Source organism: Nothoprocta perdicaria, unplaced genomic scaffold (assembly GCF_003342845.1).
Source record: "Nothoprocta perdicaria isolate Ctin4 unplaced genomic scaffold, notPer1 scaffold_116, whole genome shotgun sequence".
Classification (NCBI taxonomy): Eukaryota; Metazoa; Chordata; class Aves; order Tinamiformes; family Tinamidae; genus Nothoprocta; species Nothoprocta perdicaria.
This window is the reverse complement of record NW_020454272.1, coordinates 357374-371518: the sequence shown is the minus strand read 5'-3', so window position 1 is coordinate 371518 and position 14145 is coordinate 357374. Positions and strand designations below refer to the sequence as shown.

Here is a 14145-nt window from a genome sequence, read left to right as displayed (position 1 = left end):
AAAATGAAAAAGAGAAAAACAATTACCTAAATAATTAAACATTTGATTGAAATGTACACTAAGTACAATAAATATCTGATATATTTGATACATTGTACTTGAATATTTGGCAGAGAATGGAAAATCATTGCTTTTTCTCACTGAAGCTTTTTTTAAAACTGAAGATTGTTTTTAAAGATGTAGAAAGTACTAGGTATTGCAATTTATTGTTTAGTAGTAAGTATTTAATAAAATGTACTTTACCACTGCTCTTCTTAAATGAAGAAATATTTTTATAAAATGGTCTGAAAATGCACTTTTTGTCGGAAACTGGTCATGCTCTTTGGGGGAAAATGAGATGGACATTTCTGAATATGACTCATTCGTCGTTTGAGTTTGAAGAGTATCATCTGTCTCGCTTGATTTAGAGCTGTGCTCAGAAGATTTAGCTGTATCTGAAGACAAAAATTTCACTGGTTAGAATGATTTAAAGTTCTCAGAAACATTAAAAAAAGAAAGTGTTATTGGTCAGCTAAGATTTTCCAGTGGCACCTAAACACTCTAATGTTAGGAAATGCCAGAGTTAAGGTCATCATATTTTATAAGGTTATGATATTTAAAATAAAAGATGCCTATACTTATCTAGCAGGAGAGGCAAGGATTTAAAAAAAAAAATAGCAGGTTAAGTAAAACAGTAATGTGCACCAAGCAGTTTCCAGACTTTAAGTCCAAATGCAACCCTTGTAGAAGTTTCCAAGTTTAATAAGAAATCACCATCTGCTCCCAGGAAGCTTTCTGAGGGAAATGTTTCTTAAGAGAAGAAACTGTAAAACAGGGAAGATTGTGTATTATTTGTAGAATTGCTTCACTTTTTTGTTTTTTGTTTTTTTCTTTCAATAAGAAAAGTTCTTAGGGGAGAGGCAAGAGGGTATATCATGAAAGAATAAAGTAGTATCTGAGATAAAGATAGGTTTCAGAGCAGAATATTTCAAGATAAACAGCATTTGAACAGCATGGCAAACTGCAAGCTTCATGAAAACTTTCATTCAAAACTGTTACAAGAGTGGGGAAAATAAAAAGAAACAGGTTTTTCATTTGTTTTCAGTGAATCTCAGTTAGAATCACAGAATCATAGAATGCTTAAGGTTGGAAGGGACCTCAGAGGTCATCTAGTCCAACCCCCCTGCTCAACCCCCTGCTCAGTTCTTAGTGACTTGTACTCAACCCCCCTGCTCAGTTCTTGGTGACTTGTAAACTTCATGAAAAACGGAAGGGCAGAGCTATGACTATGCTGCTGCAAAGAAAACCAGTGAGTTCATCAGGTAATTTTGTCACATCTCCTTAAAAGGATAAGCTTAGGCCTGAGCCCCACCTAAGATAATAATGTTTTGTTCAACAATTTAAGAAAGACCAAGAAATTATTGATAAGTGATGAAATCTAAAAGAAATTACAGAACAGATAATTGTCACAGAAATTGATAGAAAATATAATTGAATTTAGAACATTCTGGAATGTTTTCATATTAATACAACTAGATGTACCCTCTAGTAATGCTATCTGAGGTAATAAAGGAAACACTAAGTAAAATCTGATTCCATTTGCGTATCCATTAAAAGTTCTTACAAGTTTTTTTTTTGATCATTTCTGAATGTGACTTCTTAAGGAGAAGAGGAGTTGGTTTTATGTTATCCTCCATGACTTCTTTTACCACCACAGTGCCAGAATAACTTAATGAGAATATTTCAGGGTCCAGAACACTGTAACTGCAGAATGAAACAAAAAAAGAAGAAAGCATGAAAAAACAGGTATATTAAAAAGATTTTTTATATATAAACACAAAAATCAGTTGCTCAAAAATCATTCACTTTCAAAAGTCTTCCCTGTTTTAAGAAAAAGAATACTTGAGTGAGCAGCCAAAAAAAAAGTGCATGTCACCTGCCATATGATGGATGACAAAAGGGAAACATAGTAAATTCATGTAGAAGCTGAACTGGTGATACAGCAAACCTCACTAGTGATATTGCCATTTAAATCTATTAGCATGAATGGAACAGTATATTAACAAGAATCGCCGATAATACAGTGAAGATATACCTGTTGTGATGCTGTGAAACACAAATTCCGACATCGTGTTGCTCTCCCAACTTCTTCTTAAACAAGTTATAGTGTATGATTGCCAGATAAATATTCATCTGAGACCTCCAGGGCATCTCCTCAATATATGCTTGATGAAGCTTCCTTCGATTTAAGAAACTAGTCACAAGCGGTTTCAGGAATACAACCAAGGTGTGACGAGCTACCTTTTGTAACTCCTCTCTGTGCTGCCTAAATCAAAATATATATTTGCAGTAACAAAAAAATGAAACTACTTTTCAAAGGTCTACAAAATAAAATAATGATAAAGATTCACAAAAGAATCTCATTATGTATCCACAGACTTGTACTAATTCAGAAGCATATTACAGATTTCTAGCAATAGGATATTTATTGCAGTGTGGAAGATATTTACAGCAACTCCTGTAAGTATCTGTAATCTGTAATGTAAATCATGTTTTCTCTCTTTAAGCACACTTAACACACACTAAATCCTATCTTATTTTTTACTGTCTTCCTTAAAATATTATTCTTAGTAAATACAAAAATAATTAGCTGTATGCTTTGAGGTACTTATACCTGAATCCTCCAAATAAATCATTACAGCACATAAAGTGTGACTTACACAGAAGATAGAGGATCAGCTATTATGCTGTAAGCTTAAATCATTCTTTTTATTACTTTATTTTGGTAGCAAATTGACATCTGTGTGACAAAGACATTTACTTTCAAATACAGATATATGCTTTGAAACTTAAGTCACAGATCTTGCTATGAGGTTCTCTGTCAGATCAAGGAATCCTTAATTACTTTGTATTTTCTCTCTGTGGAGATGCATGCAATGCAATAATCAAAAAACCTTTCAATTTTCTTTTCAAAAAACTAGACTCTTTTTCTTTTATATTTCTAATTTTTTTCTGCAAGTTTTGACTTCTGCATGAGTAGAATAGTATTTCATATATATATAATATTACTTATTACTGTTCTCTCTAAAATATAATAGAGTATATTATATATTCTATACTACACTATATATACTATATACACACTATATAGTGTATATATACTGTAGTATATAGTATGCTATAGTATATATATACTATATAGTATATTATAGTATATAATATATATGCTATATATTATATATACTGTTATGTAACTAATATACAATAAGTTTTAAAATATTTGATCAATAATAATGACACAAAAGGGTAGCTGAAGGAGTAAAAACTCAGGATAAGTAAAATGCCCCTTCTTCCACTGAAGTCATGAAAGTGAGGTCCTCTTATTCTAGAAGAGGAAGAAAGGATAGTTGAAGTCAATATTTGGAAGATTATGTATAAAAGACTTTTCAGTTCTTCATTTAAAGCACTTTGAGAATAAGTTATGTGATTACTTACAGTCAGGTAATATTTCTAGTTTTCTAGTTGCTAATTACTGGAGCTTGGCTAAGTATGTTTAACTATATGAGAAATGAAATAGTGAATAAAGTTTCAGTGGTTTGTATGAAGGAAGTTTTTTGAAAGCTGGAAAACAGAAGAGGTAAAAAGCCCAGCAAAAAGACGACAAAAAATGCTCTGAAAAATAATCCCGATCTGATACAAATTAAAAAAGCTTTTTTTAGATATCTACTGGTCAAAGATTCCTAGCAGTCTGAAATACGTAAGACAGTATGCAGCTTAATGTAGCTTGCACCATGTTGAATTAACTTGCTCTAGCTAAAATAACTGAAATATATGGTCATAGATTATTAATACAAAGACCTCAAAATCTTCTACAGATATTCATTGATGTAGCAATGAAATCGATTTTGTTCTCTGGACTGGAAGCATATTTTATACCAAAATAAAACAGAAAAGTAAATGAAATGTGTAACTCCTGGCATATCTAAACCCAGATGGAGGGATTCCTTTCATACAAGTTTAGAAAAAAATACATATATACTTAATTGTAAACTATGATTCAGTCAAAATATTTGGTTCATATGCTCATTTACCTTCGCGCTTCTGGATATTTCATTATGTTTGGATATTTCACCAAATACTGTCTAAGAGTCTGCACTTTTTTAACAGGGCTACAAACTTCTTTTCTTGGTATCTTCAAAGATGATGTCTCTAGTTTCTTAGAAGGTGTGATCTCCAAGCTCTTAAAAAAAAAACTTCCATTAAAATCTTAAATATACTAGACATACTTAATCTAAATGATCAGTTTTAATTTGCAATAATTTTGAAATTTGTTTCTCTAGCTCATCTGGAAGAACCTACAAATGCTGACCTTTAAAATACCTCCAATGCCTACTTTTCTGTATATCTCCATGTGTAATTTCTAGGAGACAGCTTTTTAAAATTACTGTTGTGCCCATTAATGACATACATGACTCACTCTGTGAAAGTCCAGAAGAGCTGAAGTGTGTCTCCTTGGGCTTTCGTGAACAGAAAGAAAACTTGTTTCTCTTCTTAAAGTTCCTTCAATACCGAGAAGGTAGTCATTCCTCCTGACAAACAAACAATAATGTTAAACTCCTGAAGTATCTATCCTTTCATTTTTCTCCCTACAAGGGAGTGTTCATTCTCAAGATCTTTATTCAAATCTTAATGTATAGGTAACAACAATCTCACTTTCCTAATTCCTAGTAAAGTAAACAGTTTGCTCCATTATCCAAGTTCTACTGTGGAAGACTGCTGAGAACTTTTTATCTTCTTATAAAGAAATTTTTATCTGCTTATAATCCTTTTGGTCTTTTATAACAACAGTTCCCCACAACATATTTCCTTCTTTTGTGATCACTTGCCTTTCAAATTACAGGAATACTGTTCGGCTTTTAAAATCATTTTATATTTCTTTGGTCTCATTTTAGGGAAATGACTTTATGTTTTCAGTATGAATTATTTAGCCCTTTTTAGAGACATTTTTTTTGTATGTCTCCTGTATTTGATTACTGGCACCTACACAACCATACATTACTCTTCTATAGTAATGCATCATATTTTAACAAAGATTCATTTTTTTCTAGAAAAAAATTATGGCTCTTTATGTATTTCTATGAATGAATACATAGTTACTAAACAGCTACATAAAGTTACCTAATACATTAAGTATTAGCACTAAATATTATGCTATTAACATGCTGAAATAGAAACCCCAGTGTACATAGTTCTTGATCATGATCCTTCATGATACAATATGCTTTATATGATAATTTATTTTTTATGCTTTATCTGATAATTTATTTTTTTAGACAATTAAATAGTCCCTGATGAGTTTCCTTTTGATTTAACTCAACACACTTTTCAGACTTCCATCCTAGTAGAATATAGGAAATGTTATTATCACATTGCCTCATAATAATAGGTCTAGTGGTCAAATAACAAAGCAATGTCTGTGAAAGGGACAAGCTTGGGTGACAGAAAGATTAACAACAGACAGGCATTTTGGAAGCACACAGTCAAGGAAGATGTATCCACATATAATAATGTCACATGAATCATTTCTGCAGTTATATAATCCTCTGTGTTCACAGGACTTCTATAGACTAGGAGCCATGAAAATGGCTCTGGATAGGACTCCTACCAAATACAATCTACAGATTCTGCTATAACTGAGACACTGATGAACCTAAGTAGCAATTTTTTGATACTACTATAATAGACACCTACATTTTTAAGTAATGCTGCACGTTGTCTGTCCACTCCAGACATTTTTGAAACTTCTCTTCATTCAGGAGTTTGTGCAAAACTTGAACAAAGTACTCAAGAAAACGAGATTTCTTTCTGAATTTCATCACTGCAAAAAGGTAATACATAGTTACAACTGTTTTGTATTTATGTTGTAACAGTCTTCTGAATTCAGCTACTACTTATTACATGTTGTTAGGCTATGTTGCATGCTGATAAACAAAATACATACTGATAACAAAATTTGATGTCATGAAATACAAAAGCACTTGCCGAGTATTTCTGCTTGTTACCTGGTTTCTAGAATTTCACTCTATACTTCTAGAACGGCAAACATTTAGGGCCAAAGGAACCCATTTTAGAACTATTTTTATATCGTATTACAATAAAATTCAAACTCAGTAGAATATCAGTACATGTACACATGCCTGAAAAGTCTGAAAAAAATAAAAAAGTAAAATAAACAAAGTAACTGCACCCTCTTCACTTAGGCTGCTCTTCTCAGTGACACCCACACTAGTGTAGAGCCATCACACAGCTGGCACAAAGTGTTTCAGAAACATAAGTGTTTTTGAAACTCAAGATTCTTTTGAGATTTTTTCTCTCAGTAACATAATTTAATGTGGAAATTGAATATCTCAGTTTAAAAGAGAAAGGCCATCAGAAATCTGACACATTTTTCAACAAAATGAGCTCTTTTTCAAGTTTATTACAAAACGAATGTAATTTCATTTAAAATAACAATACTTCAAAAATTTAGTTTTCTAGATATCTAAAATAATTTGTTTCAAGTATTTCACACACTTCAAAACATGACTGTATTAGAGAATTTTAAAGGTATATTGTACTTGTTTTTTTTACAGGTGAAATCAAGATGAAGAAAAAGTTTCCAAGAGCTTATTGCAAACAATAAAAAAGTCAAGTACAATCAAAATCCTTTATTGGCAACTTTCTAAACTAAAGAAGCCTTTAAAAACAAATCCCCATTATCCTACCTTCTCGATAAGCATTCTTTGTTGTCCAACATGAAATTATAGGGTAGAGGAACAAAGGATCTTCCTGTCCTGTAAGCTCTGATGCAGGTACTAGATCAATAACCAAAACAAAATCCATTATGACAAGTAGTGATGGCTTAAAATAGGATCTTTACCTGTAATCATAATTGAAGACTAGAAAAACAAAACTTTAGACAACAGTTTGCTATTAAATGTCTCATTGTCATCCACACAAACATTGAAAAGTTTGCCCTTTTATTCTCTTTAGAAGCTCTTCGGCTTCAGTAATGAAGAGCTTAAGGATGTGACCAATAAACTCCCTTATACTAGAGCAAAGAGGAAGGTGTTTGGAGTTTATCAGAGGACTAATAAATATTCATATAAACCATCTGTGGAGGAGGATGTGCAGTAAAGAAATGTCCAAAAATGGTATTTAATGATAAGCACAGTGAATTAAACTCATGATGCTACTGGTGACTGGTGCTAACACACATGCTCACTATATGGAGATCCTAAGTACACACATACATACTGTTCACCTAAATATTTACATAACAATATTTTATAACATATGTAACTGAAGGTGAATAAGATAGATACATATACAGGTGAACAATAAATTGCATTTAAGCCTCTTGACAGCTAAACACCACTGTGCTACCAGCTCATGAACACCAGAACAATGTGGCAAAATTTGCTATTTTGTCTTAATAGACAAGTAGGACCAAAAAAATCTTGTGCTGAGCCAATATATTTTAACTGCTCATCCTACAAGTGCACTTATTGTCCTAAACCCCTTGGAAGTATTTGTAATAGCAGTTGTAAGCTTCGTTATTTGCTATGCATGGTCTCAGCAGAAGATTCTTCTATCAGTTTGCATTATTTAATCTGAGCAATTTAATCCTTTTCCCCTCCAGAAATTATGAAATGGTCTTTTTTTCTCCTGCAAAGTTATTTTCATGTATATATCCATTTATTAATTTTGCAGAAATATTCTTGAAACTCATTAACAAATATCCTATTTTAGCAATAGAGTAAGAACTTCAGCAAAACGTATGTTTGAAATGCTGAAAATGCTGAAAAGTATGTTTAAAATGCTGAAAATGTTTTCTTCTCTGATTAACCCATTGAAGTATAAATGGGACATAATTCTATTAAATAATCAATATAATTTTCATTTATCTCACAGATTTTGTTGGTCCTATAACTTGTTCTGCATGGATACAGGCATCCATATCAGTAGAAAAAACAGAAGGGTCAAGCACACAGACGATTGGAATTTGTGTGTCACACATTTTTTGTATGTTACAGAAATATTTTCACTTCTGGGACACGTATATAGATATAAGCACAAATGCATACACACACGTGGTGGACAGGTAGCTGTGTGTGCCTGCAGCAAAGGCCAATTGCATACTGGCTTTATTAGAAAGAGGGTAGCCAGCAGGGCAAAGGAAGTGGTTATTTTCCTCTGTCCTGCACTTCTAAGATGACTTCTAGAGCACCATGTTCAGTTTTGGACTCCTACTGGAAGACACTGGGATATTGGAATAAATCTAGCAGATGGTCACCAGAATAACTAGGAGCTGGAGCACACGACATGCAAAAAGAGGCTGAAAGAGCTGAATTTATTCATTAAGTTTATTTTAATTTATTCATGAAATTTTATTTTAATTTATTCATGAAATTTATTCAAGAAATGACTAAGGGGAGATCTTATCAGAGGCCACAACTATGCAAAGCAGACAGAGGAGCTGGAGCCAGTCCTCCTAAGTGCACAGTGACAGCACAAGAAGCAAGGGACACAAGCTAGGAACCAGGAAATTCCAAACAGAGAAGAACTTTTTGGAAAATTCCAAAAGAGAAAGCCTTTTCATCATAAGGGTGGTCAAATATAGGAAAAGGCTGCCCACAAATGTGTAATTTTCTTCTTTAGAGATCTAACTGGACCTGCTTCAAGGATGAGGACAGACTAGATGACATCCAGAAACACACTCCAAACTAAATGATTCTGTGTAGGCACTAAGGAATACAAGTTGTCAGGTAGTTGATAGGAAAAAAATGGTAGCAGCTCTAAATTAATTTTTAATCATATTTGTTCATAAATCTTATTTTCTACTTCATTTACCTCTGACAGAACAACTATCCTGAAAAATCCTATGCTTCATCCAGATCCTGAGCTATTTTAAAGCTGATATATTCATTGTTAAGTTACAAGCTAATTACGGTAATTCCTTTAAAAGAGGAATATTTTTGTTTTTCTTTCTTTCCACTGAAATTTCTTGCATTGGACCTTACTACTAGGAATGGTGGGACTCTGAAATTACATAAGCTATAGATGAGCAATGAGTTTTGCCACTGCATTTGCTGATTTAAGAAGATTTACACAGATTAGGAGAACATACATGATAGCAGATGATAGCAGAAAAGAAAAAGTGACACTTCTTTTTTCTAAGAAGAAATGATATTTTGTGGAAATGACTAAAAAGACACATATAAGTCATTATACACAGATAAAGAAGATGAATAATGAAATCGTGATTTTGCTGGCTATAGGATGGAATATATATTTAATATAATTATTTTCTTAGGCAAATAAATTTTACAGATAAACCACAGAAAACTGTATCAGAAAAGGTATAAAGTTTTTAAAACTACACCCACCGGGTTTAGTCAGTTTAAGTAGATTTGATTCAAGTGCATTTAGATTTTCTGCTGCTTTTTCCATTGCAGCTAACTGAGATATCTTTGCAGAAGTGTTCTGGAACATCAAAGATTAATTATGAGAACTTAGCTTTTATTTAACTGAAAACAGAAGGTCAATAGTAGGACTCAGGTTAGATTCCAAGTATTCTAATTCTAAATGCAGCGATTTAATCGATATTGTCCTGTTTTTGGTTTTCAACTGAGTTAAAATTTATGTTCATTTTTAACTTTTTTTATCAAAAAATTGAGCATAATTCATTTTTGACCAATCTCCAATGGAGTCATTAGGGTTGCTTTGCCATTAAATACTTTTTCCCACTGGTATAGCAAAAAAGATATTTCAGCTTTTTTCTCTGACAAAATACATTGGTTTTCATAAAAACAAATGTTTTGTAGATTTTACTTTCTACAACAAACAAAATCTCTGGAGAGTAGACAGAGTTTCTATTTTTTCATTTTAGTGAAAATATAATTCTCAATCAACCCTGCTCAGTAAAATCATATTGTTTAATATAGAATAATATTTTTCCTATGATCTTATACTCCTTTTCTTTCTTTGGTATAAACTTGGGAGAAGCCATCAAAAGCTCAGCTATTAAAAAAAGTCATTTCTACTGTATGTTATCAGTATCCTACAAATACTACTCCTGAAATCCTTTCAAGTCATTGATCTTTTGCCCTTCTCTTCAATCTATCTCAGCTTCAAGAAAAAAACAGATAGAAAAGTCTGCAGAAACAACATAACATTTGCAAAATATCTTTCCTCTGATTCTACATTGTAGGAAACTCAACAGACTACCACTGCATCTCTTTTCAACCTAATAATAAGCTCTCTGAGGACTAAATATCTCAGAGAAATCACTCTCCTACTATAAAACAGTTTCAAGCAGCTGTTGCACAATGCAAAGGTTATGTTTCTATATTAAGAAGGATATTCCTGAGATTCTTGTACAATTCTTTAATTCATCTCCTGTCCAATAGAGTATTCCTGCAGAGTACATGTGTAAATCACTTAGAGACGCTGGTATTGATATCTGCAAGATCCTCATGGCTCTGACTTGGAATATTGCTAACCAGTTCAACCAGATGGGAACCTGGATCCACTTTAACCTGCAGCTCATCCTAAAAACATGGCTACAGTTACACAGAGGCCTCTCAGATACCTGAGTTTGGGAACTCTTATTCTATAAAATCACCTTAGAACAAAAAGTTAATAAATACGGTCCTTAAGCTAGTACAATGCTGCACTTAGAGAAAAGAGAAAGTGAAAATCAGAGTAATTACTTCAAAGTCTGTCTTAGCGGATGTTTCTTCAGTTTTTGTTGCTCCTGACTGGTACAATGAAGTTGACTGTAGGGAACTCAGCAATTTTTTGCCGTAGTTAACAACAATTACTGCCAGTTCATATTCTTTCCATGAACGTAGTACCTGTTAAAGAATCACCTGTTAAATATTTTCATTTTGCAGAGCACAGAATGATTAATTATTATTATCATTACATTTCCTAAAATGGATCACAATTATTAATACCACAGACAGAAGTTAATTACTCAACAATTAATTTGCAATTAATAAAATAAACACCTGGCCTACAGGCTATAGAAACGTTCTACTGCTGCTTAAGCATAGACCCTAACTATCAGAGAGTAAAAAGATTTGACTAAAAATGTTGCCGTGATTGACGTACTCCCTGTCCTCATGCAGCACTGCTACCAAAGAATACAAAGGGTTCCCAAATGATCCTCATTTACATCACTGGTATTGACTGCACATATGCAATTCTCAACAGTGTTAGAGAAAGGAAATGACATTTATGAACTAACTTTGAGGGGGGGGTGTTTTTAGGTGGCTTTATCTTTAGAGAGAACACTAGTGGACGAAGTACTTTTAAAGTGTGTAAGGTAACTTCATTTAGAAAATCTTTGTGATTATCTGCCTTTGGGATAGAAAATATGTGTACAGATTACTTGAGGATAAATACAGTATGTGGACAGAATTTAACTTTATAGAAAGCTATACGCCATGGATTAATCATAAGAATTTGCAATTCACCAAATGTATGATATTCTTTTGAAATTCTAAGTCAAAGGAGAATAAAATCAACAACACGAGCAGACAGTCATTCACCTGGGGAATCAAACAACAAGCAGGCAGAGTATTAAGGTATTTTGGAGGAAAATTTATCGATCTTACTTGGAAAAAAACACACCTTAGAACTGACAAGAGATGTAAGGAAATTGTCACAAGCAAATATCTGAGGAACATACTTGTAATCTATCTGTCTTAATGCAGTTGCTTAAGATTGTAAGAAATACTGTACATGTTGAAAACAGATTTCAGTGAAATGAGCTTAATAAAAGTATCTTCACTGGGATACTTATCTGTAAAGGAATATTCTTTTTAATCATGATGTTCAGGACTATGAAATATTTTTCCAAATACATTTTATAAATTCTAGAGAATTTAACTGGTAGAAGCCACCTGAGCTCTAGCTATTTGTCATTGTTTGACACCTTCAAGATTAAGGAAAGTGAATCAATAAGATTAGGTCCGTCATGTTCATTCTTGAACAGAAAATAATAAGTTCATTGATTAGTTCTACTGCAAATAGCACTAGAAAAAGAAAGCCATTGCCTCAAAGCACGAAAGGTATTTTGGAAATTAAGATACAAGATGATTTAAATATCTCTTTTTCCAAAAGCATCTCCTCCAACAAGTACTTCCTCCATTGTCAACGACAGGTTGCAAAAGCCTCATGGGTTACCCCCTCAAAAATCATTGCTGGACATCAAACACACCTTATTTTTCCATAAAATTACTGTTTCTCTTTGTTAATGAATCTGGAATTACTTATGCAATGGCGAGTTCCTTATGCAAATACATCTCTAATCTGGTGCATTTTCTGGTCTTGGACTCGGAAAAGAAGATCTGAATTGGATAAAACATGGTAAGCTCCAGAAATGCTGACAAGTTAGGTTTCTCCTGAGATGAACAAGAGTAATGATTCAAGTACAGTAGAAAATGGATTTTCCTAGTGCCACATTTACAGTCAACACTTTGCAACTGAGGCAACAGCACTGAAGCTGGCAGCCACCATGATTTGTACTGCAAGAGCCAGGGAAGACAGCCTGTTAGAGTCCTGACTACACTGACACACCTTGCTGGTCCTGATCGGTCTCATCTGCTGCTTCTCCCTATCCATGCACAGAAGCCCCCTTTGAAATCAGCCCAGGACTGCCAGTCCTTATGGCAGCAACACCATTAGGGTCTTGGCCCCCACCTCTACCACAGTCAGGCCCTTGTCGGACAATGAATCTTGTTGATTTGGATCCTGCCACATGGGCTGACTTCCTGGCTTGATCTCAGACCTTTCTCTTCATGATAAACCTGTCTAGCCAACACTGGACAGTGCCTGACCCTCTTTACCTTTACCACACCTCACTGTGACCTAGAGACTGACTTTCTGTCTTGACCTTGGACCTGACCCATCATCATAAACTTGCCCGGTGCCATGGACTCTTGATTGAACCTGGCTACTTCTCCCAAGCTTGCCCTGCTCTTTGGAGATGGACAAGCGCTGGCTGTGGAGGCTGCCGGCTGCTCTGCTGACTGGGATCTGCAGCGGCTTCCCAGCCCTTAGGCAGCAGGCAGCCCTCATTGCACACACAGCCCTCACAGACAAGAAAAGCTGATTAATACCAAAAAAACCCTGACAACACATGAGAAAACAAACTCATCTTTATATATTTTAGAAAAATGTCAACTGGGTCTTGCAAAGCACTCAGAACTTTTGATGATGATACGGGCTTGTGAGCTAAATGCAGAGATGAAGCTTCTACAAGGCCTGAGGCAACGGAACAGCCAACCCAGGAGAATCCCTAAAAGCAGCAGCAGCAGCAGCAGCAGCAGCTCAGCTTCAGAAGTGACTCTTGGCTGGGGGTGTCCAAAGTTAAAGAGAATCTGCTTTTTCCAAGGTCATACATTTACAAGGACATGAATTCTGAATCTAACATGGCTCTACCTCTGGAAATAATATTTAAATGCATCGCATTCTTCCTTATGTCCTTAAACCATACATGTTAATCTGATTAAAATTACACTATGAGTTCTTTGTATAGAATTTCTAAGGTTATATTTTATATTTAAAGTAGTTTTATTTGGAAGAAGGTATAAGATGTAAAGCACATAGAATGATACAAACCTAATGTCACTGGCTAATGATTAAAATTTTCTGAACAAAAATTCTGTTTTATTAAAAAGTCGAAGTCATTATTATAGAAAAGACAAAAATAACACAAAAAATATTAATAAATATTTCCATACCTTTGATATTTAAGAAGGATGTTTCTATAAAATACCACTCTGAAGGCTACCTTATAAGACCTTTTCTTCATGACAAAAACTATATCTTAAACCAAGTTGTAAGCACAATAAGATACACAATACCTTTGCTGTATAAAATGAAGTACAAGCTATCATATGCTGGATACTCTCATAACATCCCGCGTGTTTTCTTTGCAAAGTAGCACTTGGAACTTCTTGAAGGACTGCCAAGCACTTAATGAGGATCTGTGAATACAAAGGTTAAAACTAAGTTTGGAATGCACTTATAAGTTTGTACCTCTCACTGTAACAGTGTATTACATTTGACGGCAAACTTTAAAAACACTTCGAAATATAACAGGATGAAATGTTA

At 33.8% G+C, this 14145-nt stretch overlaps 1 protein-coding gene across 1 annotated transcript in view; it reads right to left on the bottom strand.

The window, feature by feature from the left end:
* CFAP54 (cilia and flagella associated protein 54) overlaps window positions 1-14145 on the bottom strand; it is a 97966-nt gene that overhangs the window by 42725 nt on the left and 41096 nt on the right. Inside the window, exons 27-36 of the mRNA XM_026053478.1 lie at window positions 13896-14018; window positions 10734-10877; window positions 9408-9504; window positions 6744-6833; window positions 5731-5857; window positions 4457-4568; window positions 4071-4219; window positions 2075-2305; window positions 1604-1743; window positions 244-434 (exon numbers count right to left, since the gene is read on the bottom strand). Of these exons, the coding sequence (XP_025909263.1) occupies window positions 244-434; window positions 1604-1743; window positions 2075-2305; window positions 4071-4219; window positions 4457-4568; window positions 5731-5857; window positions 6744-6833; window positions 9408-9504; window positions 10734-10877; window positions 13896-14018 (1404 nt within the window). The remainder of the gene's footprint in view (window positions 1-243; window positions 435-1603; window positions 1744-2074; window positions 2306-4070; window positions 4220-4456; window positions 4569-5730; window positions 5858-6743; window positions 6834-9407; window positions 9505-10733; window positions 10878-13895; window positions 14019-14145) is intronic.